This window comes from Phascolarctos cinereus, unplaced genomic scaffold, assembly GCF_003287225.1.
Source record: "Phascolarctos cinereus isolate Bilbo 61053 unplaced genomic scaffold, phaCin_HiC Scaffold_5;HRSCAF=322, whole genome shotgun sequence".
Lineage (NCBI taxonomy): Eukaryota > Metazoa > Chordata > Mammalia > Diprotodontia > Phascolarctidae > Phascolarctos > Phascolarctos cinereus.
This window is the reverse complement of record NW_027555958.1, coordinates 381,670,164-381,688,359: the sequence shown is the minus strand read 5'-3', so window position 1 is coordinate 381,688,359 and position 18,196 is coordinate 381,670,164. Positions and strand designations below refer to the sequence as shown.

The following is an 18,196-nucleotide window of genomic DNA, read 5'->3' as shown; positions in this document are numbered from 1 at the left end:
CAAATAAGGTCAGAATGGTGAAGGAATTTGCCCAAGGTCATATGACCCTGAGGTAGAAGAGCTGAGATTTGTACCCAGGACCTCTGATCATAAATCCAGGGCTCTTCTCGCAATACTACCCTTGGAGGGAGGGGACAGGTAGGGACTGAAGAAGTATTTGCAGATAGGAGTGTTGGTGTCTAGGCAGGAGCATCTCTTCTCTTGTCAGAGGCACATCCGTCCCTGGGGATGCGACCTCAGGTATCCTATTGTCAATGACCACTTCTGTGAAGAGAAGAGTGGGCTGGGGCTCTTAGGATATGAAGGGCCATGGCTAGGAGAAAACATAAATAAGGGACAGTGGAAAAGCTGGGTGTGAAGAAATCAAACAAAAATTCTTCAGCAAACAAGCTTTAAGAAGTACCTTCTCTGTGCTGAGCACTGTGCTAGGTACTGGTGATACAAAGATGAAAGTGAAATACAGTCACTTCCCTCAAGAAACTGACATTCTATCAGGGGAACCACAAGCATATAAGCATATAAGCAAATGGAGATATAGAAAATAAACCAAGCCTTCCCTTCTGCCCTGTAGGAAAATGTCATGGTGGTTGTTGTTCAATCATATCTGATTCTTCATGACTCCATTTGGGGTTTTCTTGTCAAAGATACTGGAGTGGTTTGCCATTTCCTTCTCCAGCTCATTTTACAGATGAGGAAACTGAGGCAAGCAGGGTGAAGTGATTTGTCCAGGGTCACACAGCTAGTAAGGTCTGAGGCTGGAGTTGAACTCAGGTCTTCCTGATTCTAGACCTAGTGCTCTATCCAATTCACCATCTAGCTGCTCCAAAAATGTCATGAAAGTGAATACAAATTCTCTTCCTGGCTCTATTATTAATTCACTGTGTAATCCTGGCAAGTCACTTACTCTTGAGTTTCTCCATTTGTAAACTGGATTTCAATGAGTAAAACAGACCTTGATTTCCTCTTTTGTAAAATAGTCATAATAGTTGCAAAATCTCTGTATAAGTGCAAAGAATTATGATTATTATACACACACACCCTCCAGGAAATGTAATCAAGAAATCCCCCCCCAGGAACATTTCCAACTGCAGATCAACACCTGAAAAGAGACCTTAGCCCACAGTAACCCTGTCCCCTATTCCTCCTGTCTACCCCTCACCTCAAGCTGCAGATGGTTCCCTCTGCTGTCTATGCTGTTGCCATAGCAACTCCTCCTTGATCCTACTACGTCAACCTGTCAGAGCAGGGCATCTGGGCAGTATCATTAATGGAAAACATCTTCCAGTAAATCTCAGGGTTCATTTGGGAAGAAAACTTGGGGCCTTCCAGGGAAAGGAGACTCAGCAGGCTTGGGAAAACCCTAACAGGGTCCCCAAGGCTGGGAGTAGCCTTCTACAGGAACCCTGCTCTGAGAGGGAGTAGGAGATGAGTTAGCTTGGATCCCCTCCAATTCTGAAAATTTGAGTCTGTTAAGCTCAGAGGAAGAGAAAACTCAATTAATCCAGGTTCTTACACCCTAAATCCTCACTCTGACCCAAGCTGCTGCCATATAACAAAATAGTACTTAGAGGGAGGTGGAGGATATGATGCAGATGGCCTCCTGCAGAGTTGAGAGTGGTGGGAGTGGATAAGGTTCATTTTTCCCAGGATGCTAGATTAATGTCTTTAAGGTCCCTCATATCACTGGCATTCTGTGACTCTCTAAACCTCTCTCACATCCATCCTCCTTAGATGTAATGTGGCCGCCATCATTATTAGCATGGACACAGGCCAGGGCTGGATCAGCTGATTTGGGTGGCCCAAACTTCCTGAAACCAGACCTTTGCTTTATGTCTGCTTTCATCTCTTGTCGGCTGCAAGTCCCAGATTAAACCCCAACCTCCACAGGAGGCCTTTCCCAAACTGTCTTAATTCTAGTGCCTTCCCTCTGTTTATTAGTTCCTGTTTATCCTGTATTTAGCTTGTTCGTATATAGCTATTTACATAGTTGTCTCCTCCACTAAATTATGAGCTCCTTGAGGTCAGGGACTGTCCTTTGTCTTTCTTTGTATGCCCTGCACACAGTGCCTGTCACACAGTTGTGCTTTAATAAATGTTTATCTACTTGACTGCGCTCTACAGCTTAGCACAATGCCTGGCACATAGTAGATGCTTAATAAATGTTTACTGACTGATTGATGGACTGCACCCCAGCCTACCCCCTCTGTTCTAGCCAAGCTGTCTTCTTACAGCATTCTAATCTGTTCCTGCTATCTCCTGCCTCTGAGTTATTGTCCAAAGCTGTACCTCACCATGGTTCAGAAGTAAGCCTTCATTCATAATGGTTCCACCAATAGAACACAGCTTCCACTGATGGACACCAGAGTTCCATCATTAGGGGAGAAGTTACCTTCCCCCCCTCCCGACTCATCCACACATCGTGGTGACATGCAGAGAATCAGAAGATTATGGACTTACAGCCAGGAGGAGCTTTGTTGTTGCTGTTTTTTCAGTCAGGTCAGACTCTTTGTGACCATGATTGGGGTTTTCTTGGCAAAGATACTAGAATAGTTTGCTATTTCCTTCTCTATCTCATTTTACAGTTGAGGAAACTGAGGCAAACAGGGTTAAGTGACTTGCTCGGGGTCATACAGCTAATAAGTATCTGAGTCCGGATTTGAACTCATGTCTTACTGACTCCAGGCCCAGAGCTTTATTCACTTCGCCCATCTAGCTGCCCCCTGAAGAAACCTTAGAAGCTACTTAGCCCATTTTGCAGATGAGGAGAGTGATATCCATTGGGTCACATGGTCATACAGGTAGCAAGTGGTAAAGGCAGGATGCTTTATCTTCAGCCCCTCATGTGCCACACCTCTTCTCAGATTAGCTGAAGTGCAGAGTAAGTCAGCATTTCTTCTCTTCAGATTGGAATAGGTCCTAGGGGAGGTGGGAGTGAGGTGGGAGTCCTCATGCTTCATTCACTAGCTCAGCATTGACCACTCCTGAAAAAAAGCCAAGTGTTTGGGGGCTAGGCGAAATTGTTGTTAATAAAGACAGCTGAAAATGTCCCGTTCACGCAGAGCTCAGGAACAAAGCCCATGCACTTTTCACCCCCCACTTTCTTCTCAGGAAGGCAGCCCAGCCGTTAGCAACAAAACTGAGCTTCCTCCAAGCAGGCAGGGCTGGGATGCTGAGCAGAGCGGGAGCCTGTTCTGAGTGAAGGACAGAGCAGATCAGGGTCAGGTTAGAGTGTAAGGAGAATGTTATTCTGCTTGCACCATCATCCTGGCCTCCTCCCCCACCCCATGCACAGCTGCTGTTGGCCCAGAGGATGTGGCTTCCTGTCCTGACCTCACTGCAGGGTACTCTGGCCATGAGACTGGGGAACAGCTGCCACTTTCTCCTCTGAGGGGGCTGCATTGTGGTCCATGGGGTGGGGGGAGGGATTCTGATCTGCTGAGAGGGCCAGTTTCCTGACTTCTGCTTGGGGATCAGTGCAGAGGAGATGAATCTAGGCATCTGGGAGAAAGCTTTAGAAAGATTTTCTCACTTCAGCCATTGAGGAGTGAGGGGTGGAGATGGGGCAGGGAGAAAATCCTGAGCCTTCCAGAAACCTTGGCACTGATTCTGAACCAGTCAGGTGGAACAAAAAAGTATTTCTTCAGTCCAGAGAAAAGGGAAGCAGAAAGGAGAAAATACACAGAAAAAGCAGGATATGGTGGAAAGAATGTTACTGGCCTTGAAGTTATAGGACCTGGGTTCAAATCTCAGTTGGGTTTAGTATTTTAGAGTCAGGAGCTAGGTTTTAATCCCACCTCAGACACTTACTAGCTGTGTGACCCTGGGTAAATCACTTAACCTCTTTGACCCTCAGTTTCCTCATCCATAAAATGAGGACATAAAATGCCACCCCCCCCAGAACATGCTATCCTCACAGGAGTCAAGGGGTGGGTGAATAGCATTATGCAAAGAATGAAAAGACTTGGCTTTGAATCCTGGTTTTGCTACTTACCACATGCATTGACCTTGGTCAAATTGATTTGCCTCTCTGGACCTCAGTTTCCACAAAATGAGGGAGTTGGCCTAGATGGCCGGTGAGGTTCCTTCTAGCTGTCATCAGAGGCAGCTAGGTGGTTCAGCGGCCAGAGAGCTGGAGTTGGGTCAGAAAGACCTGAGTTCAAATCCGGCCTCAGACACTTATCAGCTATGTGACCATGGGCAGGTCACCTTTCTCAGTCTTCATTTCCTCATCCATAAAATGAGGAGAAAAATAGCTCCATCTCACAGAGTTGTGAGAATCCAAGGAGATAGCCTATTGCAAACCTCAAAGTGCCATCTAAATTCCATATTATTAATGATAATAAACATTATAATCTTTGGGAAAGTCACTTAACCTTCCTTGGCTTCCGTTTCCCTTTCTGTAAAATTGATCGGGTTGGACCAGATGGCCTTTGAAGATCCCTTCTTTCTAAATCCCATGATTCCCTGTGTTGGTCTGATGGTGACAAGGGAAGCCAGCTGCAGTTTGGACATTTTTGTGGTTGGGATCCTGGGGGTCAGGAAGCAGGACAGGTAGGACTTGAAAGTGGCTAAGCAGAATTCGGAAAGAAACCTGCCCTTGGGCTGCTGCAGGAGTCACAGCTACTCCACGTAGCTCATTCATTCTTCACTGCAGTGTTATAGGGTGGGGAACGAGTGCTGCAGCAGCCCAGCAGATGGCCAGCAGCCCCATCTTGTGGCAGCTTCTTGTCAGCAAGTCCCCGAAATTCTTAGAGGACATGGGACAGGGGATAGTAACAAATATTGTTAGTTTTTAGGTTCCTGCTCCACACCCCTGACAGACACACACATCATCACCACCATCACCATCACCATCACCATTGCCATCACTTTCACCATCACCATCACCATCGCCATCACCATCACCATTGCCATCACTTTCACCATCACCATCGCCATCACCATCACCATTGCCATCACTTTCACCATCACCATCACCACCGCCATCACCACCACCATCACCATCACCATCACCATCACCATCGCCATCACCATCACCATTGCCATCACTTTCACCATCACCATCACCACCACCATCACCATCACCACCACCATCACCATCACCATCACCATCACCACCGCCATCACCATCGCCATCGTCATCATCATTCATCTGGGCTGGATGAGGGAGGAAAAGAGCATGGGTACCATCCTCCATTAAAAAAAAAAGTCCATACCTGGTCCTCAGGATGAAGTTGAGGTGATAGACTCATTCTCCCAGGGAGGCAGAGCATACAGAAGACTAAGTGGAACCCAGGTTAAAGGAGGAGGTGACAGAGGTTTGAATGCCATGGATCCTCTGCCCAGTAGTCTGGCATCTGAGGGATGTGCCCCTCTGCTTTGAGAAGATCATCCTTTATTATGCGGCTGAGTGGGAAGAAGATGGAGGATGGGGAGACTCTTGAGTGGAGCATGGTCAATCACAGAACAAAGAGTGTTACAGCTGGAAGGGACCTTAGGGGTCATCTAATCTAACCCTTTTATTCTACAGATGAGGAAACTGAGGCCTCAGAGAGGAGAAGAAACTTCTAACTCAATCAGTTTATCCATGGCAAAGTTGGGGCACTGACTCAATTTAGTGTCCTTACCAATACAGCATAGGATTTCCAATCTAATTTCTCTCCCACACACTCCCTTATTTAGGGCTTCTGAGGAGCCTGTGCTTCCCTGATCCAGACTTTTTCAAACAGGACATAAAACCCCTCCAGATTCTAATCCTGCCATCCCAGACCTGGGGTCCTCACTACTCCATCCTCACCTAAGTCTCCAACCTTCCCTTCATCCCCTCCTGCCACACTCATGCCAGCTCAGCACTGGTTCTTTCTACCTGTATAGCGCCAAGTATAGGATTATATATTTAGCCTTAGAAAGAGCCTTGGAAGTCCTCTGGTCCAACCTCCACTTTTACACATGAGAAAACTGAGGCCTAGAGAAATTAAGTGACTTACCAGAGGTCATAGGCAATGTTCTTCATAGATGGGATTCGAACCCAGGTCCTCTGATTTCAGATCCAGCGCTCCTTCTACCATGTTGTCTGCAATAACTATTATTTGCCATTTTCCTACACAAATAGGATCACAGATTTAAAGCTGGAAAGCATCTTCTTGTTGTTTAGTCAATTAATTAGTTTTGTCCAACTCTTCATGACCCCACTTAGGAGCTTTCTTGACAAAGATACTGGAGTGGTTTTCCATTTCCTTCTTCAGCTCATTTTACAGATGAGGAAACTGAGACAAACAGGGTTAAGTGACTTGCCCAGGGTCACACAGCTAATAAGTGTCTAAGGCTAGAGCTGAACTCAGGTCTTCCTGACTCCGGGGCTGGCAGTCTGTCTACTTCACCACCTAACTACCTGGAAAGCATCTTAGAGGTCATCTATTCCGAGCCCTGTCATTTTATAGCTGCAGAAACTGAGGAGAAAGATTCTGTGAAGTCCCTAAGGTCACATGAACAGTAAGTAAATAAAAAAGCAGAGACTTGAACCCAGGCCCTCTAGTTCCCAGTTTAGCCCTCGTTCCACCATATACTGCTTTGTCAGCCAATCTCTGCCCCCACTTCAGCCATTACTGGTTCCCAGGTTCTGGGGATTTCCCTGGAGGTAACTTGATAACCCAGCCAACTCAAAATTGATTCCCTTACCACAAGAGTGAAAACACTCAACCTGCTTCTGCTATGGAGGCTCCCTGGCAACTGACTCGAAAAATATTGTGACTTATATGTGGGAATAAATGAGGCTAGGAGATTAGTAATAGAGGGAAGAGTAGTCCCCCGCACACTTTTGAAAGAGATTTCCTGTCTGCTAAACTTCGTACCTTCCATTATTCCAAAGGCAGTTCAGGTCATAGCAGAGTTTGGGAAGGATATTGGTGGTGGGGGGAGTTAGACAAAGGACAGTCGTCCAGCATAAGCATCATGAATTCCTGCCAAGGGTTAGTTGTGTGTCTGAAATACCTGTGCTCCCATGCCACACTATGAGGGTGAACTCATTACCTTTTAAGTAGAAAAGAATTGAGCTCAAGGACTATGGCCCCAGGCCCCAGAAGTCATCTAGTCCACATAGTAGAGAGTAATCTTGAGTCTGGCAGAGTCTGGGGGTTTTTTGGTTTTTTGTTTTGTTTGTTTTTACTTTATATAGCACCCTCTCTAGGGTCACTTCCCCACCTGGATACTCACAAACCCAGCTTGGCACCTAGAGGTTGGTTGACTGTTATTTCCCTCAGGTCCTTAAGAGTAAACCTGTGGGGTGGGGAGTTTCCAGTACTATTGTTCACAAGCCCCTACTAGTGTACTTCCTACTGATTATCAGCCAGACTTGATTAACTTTTAGAAAGTGAATTTACGAAGCTGGTGTAGCAAGGATAACTGTTATAGGAGGCCCCCCCCACCCCATTAGGGCTGCAACTCTCCCCTTGTACACACAAGATCCCTAGGGAGAATGGGCTCAGGCTTATAGTAAAAGGGCAGTGAGGCACAAGTGTAGGGAATTCTCATATGTGTAGCTCTCTGTTGGGCTCCAAGGGTCCTGAAGCTGCCTTTTCTCAGCTGTCTACTTAGTCCTTGGTATATCTCCCTGCTTTCAATATAGACAATGCCATGGCACTGCTGTTTCCATGACTCTGCTTCCAACATCAATGAGACATCCACATCTTCTGACCTTACGAAGTTCATAAGGTCCTGACCTGTTCAATTCTGTCTCTAGATACTCAGTTGCATTTTCTTGGGAGATCTTCTGTTTGCCCTCAACATGTCTCTACTCCCAGCTAGATGCATTGTCTCCTTCTAGTCTGTTCTCTTTAGTAACGTGGTCAATGCTGAGTGGGAAGAGAAAGAAGCACGCATGATCTTCTCCCTCAAAAGTGATTTTTGTTTGTTTGTTGTTTTTAGGCAATTGGGATTAAGTGACTTGCCCAGTGTCACACAGCTAGTAAGTGTCAAGTGTTTGATCTGAGGCCGGATTTGAACTCAGGTCCTACCTGACTTCAGGGCCCGTGCTCAATCCACTGTGCCACCTAGCTGCCCTCCCAAAAGTGATTTCTTCTCAGGGCCCTAGTATACTAAGCTCCCAATTTGGGCTGTTCTCCCATTCAACTGGCTAGCTCTGAACTAACTTGCTGTTTTTACATATAGCTCAAGAGGAATGACTTTATCTTCTTCAACCGATCACAAGATATTTCCTATGTGATGTCTTTTCTCTTTATCCAAGGACCCAAAATCCCTATGATACTTTCAGATTGATTAAGGACTAATTCACATCTGGTTTACTTTTTATTGATTAATTGATTCAATAGAGGCAGAGCATTCTGTGATTAATTTGTGGGGAGATTGACCCCCATCTTTACATTTACAGCGTCAGTGACTAGCACACTGCTTCGCACATAGTAGGTGCTTAATAAATATTTACTGAATTTAATTAAATTACTCCTTGCCCCTAATGACCCAAAGCCTGGAATTTAGAACGGCTAAAAAGTTAACTGAAATATACCTGGGTTGTTGTTGTTTTGTTTGTCTTCCATTCTTGAAAAGGACTATGACATCAGGGAGATGATGATGTGACTTGCAATTGACTTTGATTTGAGTGAGGAAGGGTGAAATTTCGTCAGCCTCACTTTCTCCTCCAGAGCCATCTGGGTCCAGTGCTCAAGCCTTAAACCCAATTCACTCTGGAGCTCATAGATTGGGCAGCAATAGGTACCCGCCCAAGCATCACTTCATGGTTATTTTCTGGGCCCTCCTTGCTCAGAGTAAATATAAATAGTAATGGGTCTCCTGTTGCATACTGGGCCATCTCCAGTCATCCTAATGAATATACCTGGGAAGGAAAGAAGGAATGAAGGAAGGATTTAGTAAGCACCTACTATGTGCCGGGCACTTTTAAGCACTTTATAAATATTATCTCATTTGATCTTCACAAGAACCTGGGAGGTAGGTGCTATTATTATCCCCATTTTCCAGATGAGGAAACTGGGGCAGTTAGAAGTTAAGTGACAATCCAGGGTCACACAGTTAATAAATGTCTGGGAGGATTCAGAAGACTGCTTGTCATGCTTCTCTGGCCAAATAAGACCAAATAAACCATCTAGAATACAAATGGCTTCATTTCAGGGTTTCATCTTACAGATTAGAGCAAAGATTCAAAAAGGGATCTGAAAAAGAAATACATTTTTTAATTGAAATATCGTCACCATCATAATTTGCAAAGACAATTCAAATATCCTTAAAGCCCTAGCAACAGTTTGGGGTTTTTTTTTTAATGGTGGCATAATGGAATGTTGTTATTTTGAAGAGTGTTTGAAATGAGTAGGCCATTGGCTTAGCATCAGAAATCTGTCCTCTGTTTGGCATTTAAAGCCCTTTACAACCTGGCTCTAGCCTACCTTCCCTGTCTAATTATCCATTACTCCTCTTCACACAGTCTTCGGTTCATCCAAACTGGACTTCTCAAGGTTCCCCATAGACAACATTCATCTCCCATCCACAGGCCTTTACAAAGGCCACCCCAGTGCCTGGAATGTACTCCCTTCTTACATCTATCTCTGAGAACCTCTGGCTTTCTTCAGAGATCAACTCAAAAGATCGCTTCTGCCCGTGACCTTTCCTGATCCCCACTCCCAGCTGCTAGGACCTCTCCCCCAAAATTACTTTGCATTCATTTTATATATCCTTTATTGGTTTACATGTTGCCCCACCCCCAATAGAATGTAAGCTTCTTAAGGGCAGAGATTGTCTCATTCTTTTGTCTTTCAATCTCCACCACCTAGGACTGTGGCTCATATAGTAGGCACTTAACAAATTCTTGTTAATTGCTCATTTTCTTAATTCATTGATTGATTAATTGACTTCTGAGGTGGTATTTGTTAGAATGGAATCTGTGCAGTATTTGCTGAGTTTCCACAATCTGCCAGGTTTGGGAACACAAAGAAGGTCTTGGCTCCTGTGCCACTCACTACCCAGCATCAATGTTGATTAGACAAGTAGAAAGGTTGTGCCCTTGATTTCGTCTGTTTGTGTACTCCCTATGTGACTTTTCATCCTTCTTGCTTCAAGCCCTGATTCCCAACAGGTCTGCACCAAAAACATTCTCCTAACACTGAGAATTTTTTTTCATGCTTTAGTAGCTTTACATGGAGAGAGGTAAACTGTTACTTTCATTAGTGACATGGTGCTGTGGGGAAAGTGCTGGATTTTGAGTCGGAGGATCTGGGTTCTAATCTCAAGTCTACCATTTTCTTATATAATGCTGGGCAAGTTCCCTAACCTCTCTGAGCCTAAGTTCTTCTTTAAAATAAAGGGACTAGATGGTTTCATACGTCCTATCCACCTCTAAATCTATGCTCCTGCATTTCAGATGTACTTGGAGATTACAAGCGCAGGCTCTCATTCTGGCTTGCTCACTAAATGTGTGTCATTCAGTCAACAAAGCTCTATTAAGTGCTTTCTTATTTATTAAGTGTTATTGTATAACATTTACATGTTATGCAATGTACTAAGCACTAGAGATACAAAGGAAAGCAAAATTCTGGTCCTACCTTCACGGAACTCCCATTCGAATGGGAGAAACAACATACAAACAGGTATGTACCTAGCTGGTATGATATAGTATAAATCTGAGATCATCTCAGAGGAAAGCCACTAACAGTGAGTGGCACCAGAAAAGGCCTCTTGCAGAAGGTAGGATTTGAGCCATCTGACCTAAATATCTTCATCTAAGGAACAAGGAGGGTGACTAGATAATTTCTGTTTAAATCCCTCTGTCTTCTCCTCCCAGACTGATTCTTTTGTGAAGGCAAATTAGGCAGTCTTTCGCCTCAGTTCTTACCTAGACTTTAACTACTGAATGGGTGTTGCCTCAGACAAACTGGGCAGGTGGAGACCTAAGAAAGACCTTAGCTTAAAAAGGCCAAGGTCTCCCACTGTATCTGGAGCCATCCCCAGTCGTCCTGACCTATGTCTTGCCACTGGACCCCAGTGGCTCTGGAGGAGAGAGTAAAGCTGACGATTTTGCATAACTCTGCCTCACTTAAATCCAATTCACTTACAAGTCAAGATATCACCTTCCTGATGTCATGGTCCTCTTCAGGAACGAAGGACAAACAATGTTAAATCCCTCTATAATGAGCTTCCTGTCTAATGTCTAACTTAAGTCCCTACTGCTGCTACCTCTCTGCTGCTATACTAATACCTAAGGCTATCCTAGAATCTGGACAAAAATTATTCTACCATTGGCCCTGGCCTAAACTTTTCACAGGAGTTCTGAAATATGCAGCAGGGGGTGATTAAAATTTCAACAAGCAGTTATTGCAATTTACTTAATTGCTGGCTAATTATTATTTGGGGAAGTTTGGCTGTCGAGTGACAGATCTCCTTGCCTACCACTTCTTCCAGCACCATCATAAATCTGTCCTTTGGTGATACCACTCTCACTAGTAGTTCCCCATTCCTTACTTAACTGGATGTTAGAGGGATTATCCTCAGTACCCTGAGGCCCAAAGTTTCCCATGGCTGAGAAGAGCTCAAGGAAGGGAATGGAGAGTTAGGAGATTAAGCTGGTTTGGGTTTTTATGATCAAGACCAGAGGTGTGGGAAACCGAGAGGTTTTCGGTGGCCATCTCATCACTCTTCCTGCCTTCAGCCAGCAGTGCCCCTGGCCCAGACCAAGCATCAATGACTTGTGTTAGGGAAGGTCTCCTTACGAGAATTCTTACCACCACCACCACCATCCCTCCAGTTCCAATGCTTTCCAATACTTCCTACAGGTCACAAGCAGGAGAAATGCAAGAGACAAGGAGGCAAATGCCAGGGACCCCATCCTAGGGCTTGCTCTCTTCCCCCATGCATCCCTAAACTCCAAATAGCTGCCTTCTGAACACCACATGCCAGGCTCCCCTACAGCCTCAAGACCATGTCCCATCACAGCAATTTTCTGGGCAGGTGGAGGCTAAGAAGACAGCAATGTAGTCCCTTGAGTTTGAGAGTAGAGGGAGTGTGGCAGAAGACAGGTGTGGGAAAAGAAGGTAGAATTCAAACACCTTAACTCCAGTAGGAATCTCTATTGACTCCAGTAATGACCAGTTAAAGGGAATGAGGATGGCTAACCTGGAGAAAAGATGACTCAAGGTGGGTATGAGGACTCTCTTGAAGAATCTGAAGAGCCAGGGCAGCTTGGTGGCAAGGTAGATAGAGCACCGGCCCAGGAGTCAGGAGGACCAGAGTTCAAATCTGGCCTCAGACCAGACACTTGACACTTACTAGTTGTGTGACCCTGGGCCAGTCACTTAACCCCAATTGCCTTACCAAAAAAAAAAAAAAGAATCTGAAGAGCCGGGACAGCTAGGTGGCACAGTGGATAGAGCTTTGGAGTCAGGAGGACCAGCCTCAGACACTTGACACTTACTAGCTGTGTGACCTTGGGCAAGTCACTTAACCGCATTGCCTACAAAAAGAAGAAAAAAAAGAATCTGAAGAGCTTTCGTGCACAAGAGGGGTTCCGTGTGTTCTGTTTGGTCCCAGAAGGCTGGAGCAGGAACAACGGGTGAAAATCACAAAGAGGTAGGCGTGATGTCAAGGAAAGCTATCTAACCCTTAGATCTGCCCCCAAGTGGGCTGCCTTAAGACATGAGGGTCTCCCTTTCTTGGAGGTCTTCAGGCTGCGGCTATGTTATAGTGGGTCAGACTAGGTGGCTGCTGAGATTGTTTTTGATTCCCAGATTCTGTGATGCTGTGAGCTCAGATGCAGCCTCTGCTACTTGCTTATAAAATCTAAGTGTTACAAAATCCCCTCTTCAGCCGTCTCTTATGCCAGATTTAGCGGTCTCAGTCATCCTGCTTCCTTTGGTATCACAATCTTTACCCCCTTAGCCTTTGGTTGTCTCCCCTCCTCCAAAGTGGTAGGTGGTATGTACACTCAGGCACTGTCCCCTTTGTGGCAATGGCCTCCATTCCCACAGCTGGACAGTGTTTGTGTGTGTGTGTGTGTGTGTCTCTTACATTTTGACATTTGCCAGTACATTCCTAAGTCCAGCAGTATCTATAATTGTAACTATATACAGGTTATGTGCTTCAAATTTATTATGGCATATTATGTACACATATGTGCATGTGTGTGTGAGTGGGAGCACATGGACACACGTTGTCATTCCAGTGACTGTGGGTCAAACAAAATTTACCCCAGACTGGTCTAAGAGTCATCTGGACGTAAAACGAACCACCACCCTACAATGCGGATGTCCTGTTGCATGCTGGGTATGTGTAGTTGTTTACATGAAGCTAGAGTGAGTTGCCATGGTGACAGCTAGCTTGGGGGAGCCTCTTATGCCTTAGAGACCCTGAATTAGCACACCCACCCCTCCAGTCCCCCAAAGCTGTTGCTCCATCTGTGCAGGGAGAAGCCTCCGGCACCAGCTAGGGGAAATGGAGGGAGCTATGGGAAGGCCTCTTACAGCCCTCAGACAAAGCCTCTTGGAGCTGTCCAGAAAGGAAAATAGTTTTAGATCCCCTCTGCTGGCCATGTCTGCCCCCCACCCTCACCTCCCATGGTTGTGCTGAGTTCTGAGAGAACTTGCTAGACAGAGGGAAGTTGTATACTTCCCCCACCCCCAGTCCTAAAACCATTTGTCAGGAGCAGCCATAACTTTGGAATGGGGTGGAGGGCCCCAGAGTGAAAGGGGAGGATAGGTCCCCAGCTCTTCCAAACTGCCCTTCCTCCTCATAGTCCTCAGGGGGCCTGATGGTCAGGTGAGGCAGAATAAAGTGCTATTTCCAGGCTATATTCTCAGGATTATAGCCTGAATCTTCCTAGTCATCCCCAGTGATCCCTTCCTGTTCTCCTCCGGGAGCAGAGTTCCTGTTCCAGAGTTCCCACGGGTTAAATCCAACCTTCTTTCCAGGTGAAAGACCAATTGTCATATCCAACCTGGCCACCAGATGTCGCTGCTGGGAGGCCCGCCAAAAATAGCTCTGCAGAAGTCCCGGATTTCAGCATCCCTCATCTATGCCCATGTCCTGGGAGGAGAGACCAGATCCTAGGGTGAAAGTCTTCCCTCACCTGGAGTCTCTTTGCTCAGAATCTATCTATATCTGTGGGACAGTTTGAAAGCAGCACTTCCTAATACTGATAGAATCAGATGGGGGAGAAGGACGGGCATCATCCCAGATGCTAGGATGCAGTGTATTAAGGAATTAAGTTCCTGGGTGGGAATCAGGGGAAGACAAGTGGGAAATTCTTGGGGAGATAGAAAAGGACCCCTCCTCCATGTTATATTCTCTTTTCTTTCTTTGGAGATAACACTGCTGGGCCTCTGAAAAGGACATTACTGTTCTATAGCCTTCTTCCTGCTCGTCCAGCTACAGCTAGAGCTCTGAAGTTAAAGTTTTTGTTTCGTTTGGTTTGGGTGAGGAGTTGGGGGTGGGGAAGAACAAATCTGACAGATTCCAGAACAATCTGGATCTGTGATTGCATCAGTGTTGGGAACTCCCATTATGGAAAATCCCTTCTTCCTCCTTCTTCCCCCCCCCCCCAATTACTTATGTAACTTATGGTCTACAGAATAGCCTGGAGACATGAAAAGTTAAGTAGCTTGCCCCCAGGTTCACAGAGCTAAGACATATCAATGACAGAAACTCAATCTCCAGGTTTTCCTGACTCCAAGGCCACCTTCTATCCCATGTCTCTCAAGTTAGAGCTTAGGATCACAGATTTAGGGCTGAAAAGAACATAAGATCATTTAGCCTTCCCTCTTTCATTTTACAGATGAGCAAACCAAGGTAGAAAGATTGACTTCTTCGAGGTTCAAATTCAATTCATCAGAAAATTTTAAGCACCTAATTAATATATGCAAAGCATGGGGTCTTACTAAAGCCTGGAGCTCAGAGATAGTTCCAAGTAACCTTTAAGTTTATCCAACTAAAGGGTGAAGGTTAATTTTCTCCCTTTTGCTTCTTTATGATATCTTCCTAACCAATAAAATAAGCATGTTCTCTCTGCTATCTGGGATTCTTGGGGGGAAGAGGAGGGGTGAATATTATCTTCAACAGAAGACAGGAAGAGTCACTGGACTCTGGTTCCCTCCTTAGCCCACCAGCAAGAAAAATGCTGAGTGGGATTGCTGGATCCTGTCCTTGAATTTGAGTCATCTGGGAGTAAATAGCTTTCTTTGTGGGTCATTGTATTCCAAGACTAAAGAAGAATCCCTGGGCCTGTACATTGAGCAATTCACCCAAGCTTCCTCTCCTTTCTCAGTTTATCTTTCTTAGATCAAAGGACTTCCTTCCTCCATGTTGCCCTGCAAGCTCCACATTGACAGTTGGGAATCACGAAAAGGGACCAAAAGGGCTGCAGGTGCTTTGATGAATGCCAGAAAGGGTGCTGAGATATTTGCACAGGCCCATCTCTGAACTCTCTGACCTCTTTCTGTCAAATCTGACCTTTTCTTCCCACCTGGGAAATATTGATTGGAGTCACTGGTATAATGTAATCAAAGTCTGAACAAATATGGTTTGTTTGCTGTATTATTAAAAACCCTTCTCTTCCCAACCTGGCTCTTAAACGCAGTAGGGCCTGACAAACCTACCCCCCTCCCAGACACACTCATCATCCCCTGCTTCCTATCTGTCTCCAGCCTTTAGAGACATTTCTGTGGCATGGTGACCATGGTCTTGACCCATTGTTTCACTGGCATGTACTGTATTCCTGAATGCCCCATAACAATTGTACTAGAATACCAGGACCTCAAGCAGTTGGCAAGGTGTCCATTATTGTCTTGGTTTTTTTCCTTGCCTACCAGCAGGGTGATCTAAAGAACTTCACCTGGGGTGTCTAATGCTAGCTGATAAAGAGCCATATAGGATAACAGAATTGAATGCTAAAAGTAACTTAGAGATCACGTATTTCAACCCATCTTTTTATAGATGAATAAAATAAGGACCAGAGAATATTAAGGTACTAGCCTAAGTGGGAGAAAGGAAGGTGGAGCAGATTGGGGTGTGGAGCTGACTTGTAGGAAAGGTACCCTGGAGATCTTGGGAGAGGGAGTGGTTGCTGCCAGGACCTGGCTCCCCGCCCATCCCCACCCAACCCTCCTTCCAGCTGGCGAGACAGTCTAAGCAGCCTTTTGCCAGATCCCAGGTTTCAATCTTGGCAAAGGGGAAAAAAAAACCCAACTCTCAAAAGGATTCCAAAGTTTTCCCTTTTCCAGCTGAAATAACCCAACACTCCAGCTGAGTCTGTGGTGGGCTGAGTGGGCAGCTTCATTCATGAGGGATGAGGGAAGGAGAAATAAGGGGAAAAGGTAGGGGGAGATTTCCTGGCATATCAGACCTCCTGAATCCTTCTCTGTGAAGTCATTCATGAAAACCTTTACCTCCTGGATTCCAAGGAGACGTCATAAATTTGCTTCCACTAAGTACTTGGAGATCCTTAGGTAAAAGTCTTTTGAGCTGTCAAATCCCCTTCTCTCTTGAGCCATTGCTTTTGTCACACTATAAAACAGAAGGGAGGGAGGATCTTCTGATTTGTTTGCTATAAAAGGTTCTCCTTCTTGTAGAGTCCATTGAGGTCCTAAATGTCATCCAACATGAAGACAAGTAGGTAGATAAGATGACCTCAGGTAGGTTATTCTTGCCAAAGAATTCTACAGTAGCCAAATCTGTATTTCATTGTCATCAAGGGCACTTCCCAAAAGAGTATTGCGCTGGTTGTCCCTGGCCTTGGCCCAACACCCATTCCATAGGCACCCTCTCAATCCCTGAACTGTCTCCTGGCCCTTCTAAACCAACACCACCACCCGCCCAAGATAAGTTAGAGCTATCAGGCCTGCTGGGTTCTCCTCCTGGCTCTGCTATTGTGCTATCAGGTTAGTCAGAGAAACTTCTTTTAATCCTAATTAGCAGATGGAAGAACCCCATCTGATCTACCTCCCAGATCCCCCATTGGGAGGGGCGCTTCTCCCTTCTGGCCAGCTGAGGCTCCAGATGTGCCCCCATCAGAATGCCTGAGACTCAGAGTTGGAGGGGAGGGATGGTTTTTGAGTCTAATTTTAATTGGCACAAACCTTGGCAGGAACGCTTGTTTGTAGGAAAAATTGCCCCAGAGGACAACAGCCAGGTGCTCTCACTATGAGCATGGGAGTGGGGGAGGGAGGCATGGGAGTGGGGGGAGGGAGTGGAAGCTCTGAGGGACAGAAGATCTCATTTTTATGGACCATCTTCCAGGGCTTTTATACACACACACACACACACACACACACACACACACACACACACACACACACACACACACACACACACACACACACACACACACACACACACCCAGGCCTGAGGGAAGGCAGCACTATCTCTGTCTTCACCAGTGGATTCTCCCCAGTGATCTGGCATCCCAGGGATTTGTCCACCTTACTTATCCTAAGTCTCCCCTGTGGTCAGTCTCCAAACTCATCCTGTCTCTTCCCCCTCACCCTTTGCAGATCCGGAGTCCCAGAGAAAGAGAACAGTTCAAAATGTCTTGGACCTTCGACAGAACCTGGAGGAGACTATGTCTAGCCTGAGAGGTTCCCAGGTAACTCACAGGTAAGCCTTGGGTTGAGGGGATCTCCCTTGCTCCCTTACTCTCTTCCTCCTCTGCCTCCTCTTCTGTGGAACAACCCAATGTCTCTCCAACTTTCTCCCAGGTACAGGTATATGGCTCACCCATTGGTGCCCCAGACTGGCCAACTGCTGTTTCACCCTGCCTTCCAGCTGGCCAGATACTCTTTCACTAAGACCCTTCCCTCCTAGCTAAGATGTCCACCATCCTCCTACATGCGGCTCCTGGACCAGCACTACCAGTGGACATCGGAGAGTGTCTTCTTGCTGTGCTTAACACAGCTTTACACTGGCATCATTTCCTGCTTGTGCCTGCCTGCTCCGTCCCCATTCCAAATGCAGAGGAACTCTAAGCTCCTGGCTGAGGCCAGAGACCTCTTCTTCCCTCGGCACCTCTCCCCCAGCAGCCTGCTGGCCACAATCTCTGCCCTGACTCAATGTTTCCCTTCCCTGACTCTGCTGGCTGCCCAGATGAGCTCATGCTGTTAGCTCTGTGGGGGGCAGTAGGGGCCAGACTGGGCTCTAGGGGTAATGAGTATAGGAGGCAGCCAGGATTGGGAAATTGTGGGGTGTGAGGGAG

General features: G+C 46.0%; 1 protein-coding gene across 5 annotated transcripts in view; it reads left to right on the top strand.

Annotated features, from left to right (window-relative positions):
- The window catches only part of NAV1 (neuron navigator 1), a 352,950-nt gene that overhangs the window by 219,278 nt on the left and 115,476 nt on the right, over positions 1 to 18,196 (top strand). For all 5 annotated transcript variants that reach the window (XM_078156430.1, XM_078156429.1, XM_078156428.1 and 2 more), the window contains one exon: positions 17,499 to 17,601. In XM_078156430.1, the coding sequence (XP_078012556.1) occupies positions 17,499 to 17,601 (103 nt within the window). The remainder of the gene's footprint in view (positions 1 to 17,498; positions 17,602 to 18,196) is intronic.